The sequence below is a fragment of the Carlito syrichta genome, unplaced genomic scaffold (genome assembly GCF_000164805.1).
Source record: "Carlito syrichta isolate Samal-C Ts95f unplaced genomic scaffold, Tarsius_syrichta-2.0.1 Scaffold315806, whole genome shotgun sequence".
NCBI lineage: Eukaryota > Metazoa > Chordata > Mammalia > Primates > Tarsiidae > Carlito > Carlito syrichta.
This window is the reverse complement of record NW_007259902.1, coordinates 21,929-31,731: the sequence shown is the minus strand read 5'-3', so window position 1 is coordinate 31,731 and position 9,803 is coordinate 21,929. Positions and strand designations below refer to the sequence as shown.

The window sequence follows — 9,803 nt, the reverse complement described above, 5'->3', positions numbered from 1 at the left end:
TGGTCAGGCTCCCACTGTCCCCCAGGCTAGAATACAGTGGCACAATCACAGTTCACTGCAGCCTCAAACACCTGAACTAAAGCAATCCTTCTGCCTCAGCCTCCTGAGTAGCTGGGACTATGGGAGCACACCACCACACCCAGATAATTTTTTGATTTTTTTTTTTTTTTTTACAGGTCTCACTATATTGCCTAGGCTAATCTCAAACTTCAGGCCTCAAGTAATCCTCCCACCTTGGCCTCTCAAAGTGCTGGGATTACAGGCATGAGCCACTGAGCCAATTCTCAATTTGGATTTGTCTAATGCTTCCTTATGACTCAGACTGTACATTTTGGGCAAGAATACAATTCATCATATCAGGAGTCACAAAGTATTGGTTTTTCCCAATTTTGAGCTATTAATTCTGATCACTTGATTAAGTTACTGTCTGCAAAGTCTCCCTGTAAAGTTAGCATTTTTCCCTTTGTAATTTTTAAAGTACGTTGCAGAAAGGTACCTGAGTATATTTGAATATACTCACCAAACATTCACCCACCAGTTTTGGCATCTAGTAATACTGTATTCTCTAATACCATAATTACTTCTGTTTGTTGTTGTTGTTGTTGTTGTTGTTTTTAATTATAAAGATGTGGGGTACAAGTCAGGGTTAGGTATACAAATGTTGACTATGCAGGTACCCTTGTTGATGAGGTATGCCCTCCCTCCCCTAGCAGTTTCCCTCAACTGTCAATCCCAACCCCCCTCCCCTGACAGTTTCCCACTATTGCCAATCCCTTTCTTATAGTATTTATGATAATTGTTCAAGATCCGCTATGAATGAGAACATATGGTACTCTGTTCTTTGTTTCTGTGATAGATCACTGAGTATGAGAGACTCTAAATCCATCCAAGTTGTTGCGAAGTTCATGTTTGTCCTTAATGGCTGCATAATATTCTGTTGTGTATATGTACCACATTTTTTTTTTTTTATGCAGTCTAGCTTTGATGGGCAGCATGGTTGGTTCCATGTTTTTGTTATTGTGAATAGAGGTTGCAACAAACATGCATGTTTTTTGTTTTTTGTGGGTTTTTTTGGAATTGGAGTCTCACTCCATTGCTCTGACTGGAGTGCAGTGGCCGCTTCCAGCCACCGCAGCCTCGCCTGCTGGGCTCCAGCAATCCTTCCACCACAGCCTTCCAAGTGGCCGGAACTACAGGTGCGCACTACCACGCCTGGCTAATTTTTGATTTATAGTAGAGATGAGGTCTCGCCAAGTTGCCCAGGCGGGTCTCGAACCCGTGGGCTCAGGAAATCCACTCACCTCAGCCTCCCAAAGGTGCGGGATTACAGGCTGAGCCACCGAGCCCGGCTGTTGTTGTTTGTTTTATTAATGATGGTCATGCTTACTGGGGTTAGGTGGTATCTCAGTGTGGTTTTGATTTGCAATTACTTGTTTTTGATTTAGCATTCCACTCTAAGGAAATTATTCATCCCACTAATTTACTTACTCATTTATTTATGTATGTTAGTATGGATTCAGCTCAAATATTATTCAATGGGTTATAACCCATTAGTATATTTATTTTGATAGCCAATTTGTCCCAGATTTTGTATTTCTCAGACCAATCAAGTAAAAATCCCTGAAGTCACCAAAGGAATACTTTCTTTTTTTTTTTTTTTGAGTTGTAGTCTCACTCTGTCACCTAGGCTAGAGTGCAGTGGCACACTCACAGTCACCGCAGCCTCGATCTGATGGGCTCTGGAGATCCTTCCGCCTCAGCCTTCCAAGGAGCTAGAACTATAGACATATGCTACCATGTCCGGCTAATTTTTTGATTTATTGTAGAGATGAGATCTCACCAAGTTGCCCAGGCTGGTCTCAAACCCCTGGGCTCAGGCAATCCTCTTGTCTCAGTCTCCGAAAGTGCTGGGATTACAGGTTTGAGTCACCATGCCCGGTCTAAGCAATATTTTCTTAACATCTGATAAGGTTTTAAAGTAAGTCAATCAATGAAGATAATACATTTTATTTTTTGCAACATTTTATTGAGTTAATTCAATCTAAGGCAAGAAATGATTTAAGAAAAAAAAAACTTTTTTGAGATAGGGTCTCACTCTGGCCCAGGCTGGAATACAGCAGTGAGATCAAAGCTTACTATAGTCCAGATTTCTTGGGCTCAAGCAATCCTCCTGCCTCAATCCCCTAGTAGCTGAGACTACAGACTTGCACTACCATACCTGGTTTCTTTTTCTTTATAGAAATAAGGTCTCACTATGTTGTCCTGGCTTGAACTCCTGGGGTCAAGTAACCCTCCTGCCATAGTCTCCCAAAGTGCTGAGACAGGCGTAAGCCACCACACTCAGCTAAGAACAAAAATTGTAAAATATACTAGAAAAAATAAAGGGAAAACAGATTTGACTGCCAAGCCTAATACTTTGAGGTTTCTCATGTTATCTTGTTTAAAGTCACTGTGTAACTTCAAAAATGCCTACTTCATTAGTTTTAAAAAGTAAAGTAACTATTTCGTTTCTTGGTATAAGTGGGAGGATCGCTTGAGGCCAGGAATTTGAAACCAGTCTGGACAACACAGGAAGACTTCATCTCCAAAGAAATAAGAAAATTAACCAGGTGTGGTGGCATGCACCTTAGTTCTAGCTACTCAACGGCTGAAATGGGAGGATCACTTAAGCATAGGCAGTGGAGGCTGCAGCGAGCTATAGTCATATCTCTGCACTTCAACTTGGGCAACAAAATGAGACCCTCTCTCTTAAAAAAATGTATAAGCCGGGCTCAGTGGCTCAGCCTGTAATCCCATGCCTTTGGGAGGCCGAGGTGAGTGGATTGCCTGAGCCCGTGGGTTTGAGACCCACTCGGGCAACTTGGGTGAGACCTTGTCTCTACCATAAATCAAAAATTAGCTGGGCATGGTAGTGTGTGCCTAGAGTTCCAGCTACTTGGAAGACTGAGGCAGAAGGATTGCTGGAGCCCAGCAGTTCGAGGCTGCGGTGGCCAGGAATGTGCCACTGCACTCCAGTCTGGGCGACAGAGTGAGACTCCAACTCAAACAAAACAAAACAAAACAAAACTATATATATATATATAAATCTTAAGACAGAGGTGTCAATAGAGAGAATGAAACAGTCTTTTCAACAAATCATCCTGGGACAACTGAATATACACATGCAAAAGAATGAAACTGGACCACTACCTCACACCATTCATAAAAATTAACTCAAAATGGATCACAGACTGAAATGTAAGAATTTAAACTATAAAACTCTTAAAATAAAACAGTAGTAGCTGGGCTCGGTGGCTCAGCCTGTAATCCCAGCGCTTTGGGAGGCCGAGGTGAGTGGATTGCCTGAGCCCGTGGGTTCGAGACCTGCCTGGGCAACTTTACGAGACCTCATCTCTACAACAAATCAAAAATTAGCCGGGCGTGGTAGCGTGTGCCTGTAGTTCCAGCTACTTGGAAAGCTGAGGCGGAAGGATCGCCGGGGCCCAGCAGGTCAAGGCTGCGGTGGCCGGGAACGGCCATTGCACTCCAGTCTGGGTGACAGAGTGAGACTCCAACTCAAAAAAAAAAAAGAAAGTGAAGAATATTAAAAAAAATAAAGAAAAAGAAAGTGAAGAACAACCAACAGAATGGGAAAAAGATATTTCGAATCATACATCTGATAAGAGAACTATAGAATATATGAAGAATTCTTAGAATTCAACAATAGAAAGCAAATAACCCAATTTTAAAAAGGATGAGTGATCTGAAAAGACAATTCTACAAAGATACACAAATGTGCAATAAGCATATGTAAAGATGCTCAAGATGAGCTATCAGGGAAATGCAAATCAAAACCACAACCAGTATGGCTATACACAAAAAGATAATAACATGTGTCGACAAAGATGTGGAGAAACTGAAACCTTCACATATTGATAGGAGGAATGAAAATGGTGCAGCTATCTTGCAAAAGAGTCTGGAAGATCACTAAGAGGTTAAACACGGAATTACCACATGAGCCAGCAATTCCACTCCTAGGAATACACTCAAGAGAAATGAAAACACATGTCCACACAAATATCTGTACACAACTGTTCATGGGCATTATTCATAACAGCCAAAAGGTAGAAACAACCCAAATGATGATTAACTAAGAATGGATAAATAAGCCAGGAGAGGTGGCTCAAGCCTGTAATCCCAGCACTTTGAGAGGCCAAAGCAAGAGGATTGCCTAAGCCCAAGGGTTCAAGACCAGCCTGGGCATCATGGCAAGACCTAGTTTCTACAATAAATAAAAAAATTAGCCGGGTGTGGTAGTGCGCGCCTGTAGTTCCAGCCAGCTACTTGGAAGGCAGAGTCGGAAGGATTGCCTGAGCCAGGAGCTTGAGATTGTGGTGGTTATGAGCGTGCACTGCATTCCAGCCTGAACTCCAGCTCAAAAAAAAAAAAACGGAGCCGGGCTCGGTAGCTCAGCCTGCAATCCCAGCACTTTGGGAGGCAGAGGTGAGTGAATTGCCTGAGCCCGCGGGTTCGAGACCCATCTGGGCAACTTGGTGAGACCTCATCTCTACAATAAATCAAAAATTAGCCGGGCATGGTAGCACACGCCTGTAGTTCCAGCTACTCGGAAGGCTGAGGTGGAAGGATCACCGGAGCCCAGCAGGTCAAAGCTGCGGTAGCTGGAAGCGGCCACTGCACTCCAGTCTGGGAGACAGAATGAGACTCCAACTCAAAAAAAAAAAAAAAGGATAAATAAAATGTGGTATACTAAAACAACAAAATTTTATTCCATATGGTAGGCAAAATAATGGTTCCCAAAGATGTCCATGCCCTAACCCCTAGAATATATGAATATTATGTGGCAAAAAGTAACTCTACAAATGTGATTAAAGTTAAGGACCTTGAAATGCAGAGAGGCTCCTGGATTACCCAGGAGGGCCCCATCTAATCAAATGAGTTCCAGTTATAAAGAACCAGAGAGATGACGATGTAAGCACTCAAACTTCCATTCCTGGCTTTGAAGACAGAAGAAGGGGGCTATAAACCAAATAATGTGGGTGACCTGTAGAAGCTGAAAAAGTCCAGAAAACAGAATTTCCTCTGAAACCTCCAGAAAAGAATACAGCTTTTACAACAACTTGATCTTAGCCCAGTGGCATCAGGGTGGGACTTTTTTGACCTACAGAACTGTAAGATAATTCATTTGTGTTCTTTTAAGCCATTAAATTGGTGGTGATTTGTTACACAGGTGCAGTGGCTCCCACCTGTAATCATAACACTTTGGAAGGTGGAGGTGAGAGGATTGACTGAGTCCAGGGCTTCAAGACCAGTCTGGGCAACTTGGTGAGACCCTGTCTCTACAATAAATCAAAAAGTTAGCTGGGGATGGTGGTGCACACCTGTAGTTCCAGCTACTTGGAAGGCTGAGGAAGAAAGATCGCCTGAACCCAGCAGGTCAAGGCTGCAGTGGCTGTGAGCGTGCCACTGCGCTTTAGCCTGGATGACAAGGTGAGACTCCAACTCAAAAAAAAAGGAAACAAAAATCAGAACAACAATAAAATTCTACTTCACACTTACTATGATGGCAATATTAATTTTTTTTTTTTTTAAAAAGAGAAGGCCGAGACAAGTGGACTGCCTGAGCCCATAGGTTCAAGACCCACCTAGGCAACTTGACGAAACCTCGTCTCGATAATAAATTTTTTTAAAAATTAGCCGGGTGTGGTGGCACCCGCCTGTACTTCCGGCTGCTTGGAAGGCTGAAGCGGAAGGATCACCTGAGCCCAGCAGGCAGAGGCTGCAGTGGCCGTGAGCATGCCACTGTACTCTAGCCTGGGCCACAGAGTGAGACTCCAACTCAAAAAAAAAAAAAGAGAAAACAATAAGTCTTCCTGAGGATGTGGAGAAACTGGAACATTCATACATTCCTGGAGACGTAAAATGGTACAGTAGCTATGAAAAACACGGTACAGCAGCTGTGAAAAAAATGGTTCCTCAGAAAGCGAAACATAGTATTACCATATTACCTAGGTATAACCCAAAGTAACTAAAACAGGGACACAAACAGAAACTTGTATGTGAAGACTCATAGCAGCATTATTAAAAATAGCCAAAAGGTGGAAACAGCCCAATTCATCCATAGGTCAAGATTGTGTTGGCTATGACCATGCCACTGCACTCCAGCCTGAGCAACAGAGTGAGACTCCAACTCAAAATTTAAAAAAAAAAAAAAAAGTTAAAAGAAAAGTTTGGGAGCCGGGCTCGGTGGCTCAGCCTGTAATCCCACGCCTTTGGGAGGCTGAGGTGAGTGGATTGCCTGAGCCTGCGGGTTTGAGACCCACCTGGGCAGCGAAACCTCATCTCTACCATACATCAAAAAATCAGCCGGGCGTGGTAGCGCATGCCTGTAATTCCGGCTACTCGGAAGGCTGAGGCGGAAGGATCGCCGGAGTCCAGCAGGTCGAGGCTGCGGTGGCTGGGAGCGGCCACTGCACTCCAGTCTGGGCGACAGAGTGAGACTCCAACTCAAAAAAACAAAAAAAAAGAGAAAAGTTTGGGGACAATCCTCCTCGGGTCCCCTCCCACTCTGGGAGCTTTTCTGTCCTCTCAATAAATCCTGCTGTCTCAAAAAAAAAAAGAAAGAAAGAAATGTTTGGGCCAGGTGTGGTGGCTCAAGCCTATAATTCCAGCACTTTGGGAGGCTGAAGTAAGAGGACTGCCCTAGTCCAGGGGTTCAAGACCAGTTGGGGCAACTTGGTGACACCTTGTCTCTACAATAAATTATGGCTGGGTGTGGTGGCTCATGCCTATAATCCCAGCACTTTGGGAGGTTGAGGTGAGAGGATTGCCTGAGCCCGTGGGTTTGAGACCAGCCTGGGCAACTTGGTGAGATCTCATCTCTATAATAAACCAAAAAATTAGCCAGGCATGGTGGTGTATACCTGTAGTTCCAGCTACTTGGAAGGCTGAGGCAGAAGGATCACATGAACCCAGCAGGTTGAGGCTGCAGTGGCCGGGAGTGTGCCACTGTCCTCCAGTCTGGGTGACAGAAAGAGGCTCCAACTCAAAAAAAAAAATTAAAATTAAAAATTAAAAAAAATTAGCCAGGTGTGGTGACACATGCCTGTGGTTCCAGCTACTTGGAAGGCCAAGGTAGAAGGATCAACTGAGCCCAGCAGGTCAATGCAGTGGCTATGAGTGTGCCACTGTACTCCAGCTTGGGTGACAGAGACTCCAACTCAAAAAAAGAAATGTTTGGAACAATAATACATGTCACAATTTATGTATGTTTTATCTTTAAATCACCTTATCTAAAGATGGTTTTGCTTATTTATGTGGTAATTTTTAAAAAGAACACTGATTAGAATAACTTATTTTATAAGAGTCTTCCCCTCCTCCAAAGAGGTATTTATTTACTGTTACCAAAAGTTTATTTTATAGACCCAACTGCATGTCATTCCTTAAAAAAAAAAAAAAAAAATTATGTAATCTTTATGTCTAAGGTTTTTGGAAGACTATCAGAGATACTGAAAATTCCTATAGGCAATACATATTGCTACTCCTTTTAATGTCATTTTTGAAAAATACATGTTTCTCTACATTATGAGTTCTCTTTTTGTACCTCAAATAGTTTTATATCTGGATTCAGTTGTGTAATCTCTTCATTTAGACATGAATTACTTCTTCCTGGCGGTATGAATTTTGGTTTTTTGAAGGAATTCCCCTGCAACTGACTTGGTGCCGCAGATCGTCTCATATTCAGGAGTAGTGACCTGAAAAACACACAACAGAAATCATCCATAAGTCTAATTACAATCACCCCCAAATATAAAAAGAGCTTGTCACTACAACTGAGATAGAGCAGGAAACCCCTCTTAGGGGCCTGCTGGTCCCTCCAATTCAAACATTTCCCTTCAAGGGAAATTGTAGGCACCTAGGTAGCCCTGAGACGTAAATCAGTAACCTGATGTACAAGAAGATAATCACAGCTTAAAACAATAGCCAAAGAAGTCACAAAATGTTTGGGTCCTTACAAAAACTAAAGATAACATTTTAACATATGTCCTTAAGTTGTTTTTCAGAAACCAGAACTCCACCAGATAAAAAATGTTGACTGCCATCAGGTAGACCCCAGATAAGGGGGAACAGATCATTGAACACTGACTACCATTCTTTGTTCTAAATTTCTTCCTGAGGGATCTGGACCAAGTCACACCCACAGACCAGACCTCATCATTCCCTTCTGTTGACCTCAAGTTTTTACACAAAGCTTTGCTTTCTTAACCAATCACAAATCAGAGCATCCTTACATCCACCTATGCCTTTGCTTCAAGATGTCACACCTTTTTAGGCCAAACCAAGGAACAACTTCCATGTCCTGATTTAGGTCTTTGCCTATATTCTCTACCTCCCTACCTTTAAAAACCCTTACATGTAAGCCATCAGGGAGTTTGGGTCTTAAGCATTAGCTGTTCGATGCTCCTTGCTTGGCACCTTGAAATAAATGCTTCACTTTCCCCTGCTGCAAATCCTGATGTCAGTATTTGGCTTTGCTGCACGGGGTAAGGGACATGACCCAAATACAGTTCAGTAGCACAACCAGGATACATGTTTTAAAATAAGAGGGGCTTATTTTAAGAACCATGCTTGTAGTCTCTGCTAGTTGTAAGGTTGAGGTAGGAGGATCCCTTGAGTGGAGGACTTCAAAACTAGACTGAGAGGCCAGGCTCAGTGGCTCACACCTATAATTCCAGACCTTTGGGAGGCAGAGGTAAGAGGACTGCCTGAGTCCAGGGGTTCAAGATCAGCCTGGGCAACCTGACAAGAACTCCTCTATACAATAAACCAAAATATTGGCCAGGCTTGGTGGCATGCACCAGTGGTTCCAGCTACTTGGAAAGCTGAGACAGAAAGATCGCCTAAGCCGCAAGTAGAGGTTGTGATGGCTGTGAGCATGCCACTGTACTCCAGCCTGAGTGACAGAGTGAGACTTTGACTCAAAAAAAAAAAAAAAAGACTAGCTAGGAAACATAGCAAGACCCATGCTCAAAAAAATACTTAAAAAAAAAAAAAGCACAAGAGAATAGGCTGTAATAAGCCTTAGGGAAAAAGTTCAACAACTAGTAAGATTTTTATTTCTTACCAAGGGCTACTGAAAAGAACTCAAGATTTATATTGACTGATATAAACTTGAACATATTTTACATCACTTTTGATAATACTATACATTAATCATGGTATGCTTTTTAAAGCAATTTAAATAAAAATTTCAAAATCTAAGAAAATGCAATTCACATACTAATATCAAATATGCTGCCTTATTTCTGTTCCACTAATTCATAAACCACATAAGAATAGCAATTGTGCTTGTTTTCTTCACCACTAATGATCATAATGTGCCTGGCAGTACCAAACTCAATGCCAGACACATTACAACCACTAACATTTCTTTTTTCTTTTTTTTTTTTGAGTTGGAGTCTCACTCTGTCGCCCAGACTGGAGTGCAGTGGTCGCTCCTGGCCACCACAGCCTCGACCTGCTGGGCTCCAGCAATCCTTCCACCTCAGCCTTCCAAGTAGCTGGAACTACAGGCGCGCACTACCACGCCCGGCTAATTTTTGATTTATTGTAGAGATGAGGTCTCGTCAAGTTGTCCAGGCGGGTCTTGAACCCGCGGGCTCAGGCAATTTACTCACCTCAGCCTCCCAAAGCGCGGGATTACAGGCTGAGCCACTGAGCCTGGCTAACATTTGTTTTTAATAAATGAATTTCTAGCAATTTTTAAAAATACATTTATAACTTAATTTGTTTTTACTACCATCTTT

General features: G+C 42.6%; 1 protein-coding gene across 1 annotated transcript in view; it reads right to left on the bottom strand.

Annotated features, from left to right (window-relative positions):
* RAD54B (RAD54 homolog B (S. cerevisiae)) overlaps nucleotides 1-7,769 on the bottom strand; it is a 99,185-nt gene extending 91,416 nt beyond the window's left edge. The window contains 1 exon segment of the mRNA XM_021706602.1: nucleotides 7,601-7,769. Within this exon segment, the coding sequence (XP_021562277.1) occupies nucleotides 7,601-7,735 (135 nt within the window). The 5' untranslated portion in view covers nucleotides 7,736-7,769.
* Nucleotides 7,770-9,803: the final 2,034 nt, after the last annotated feature.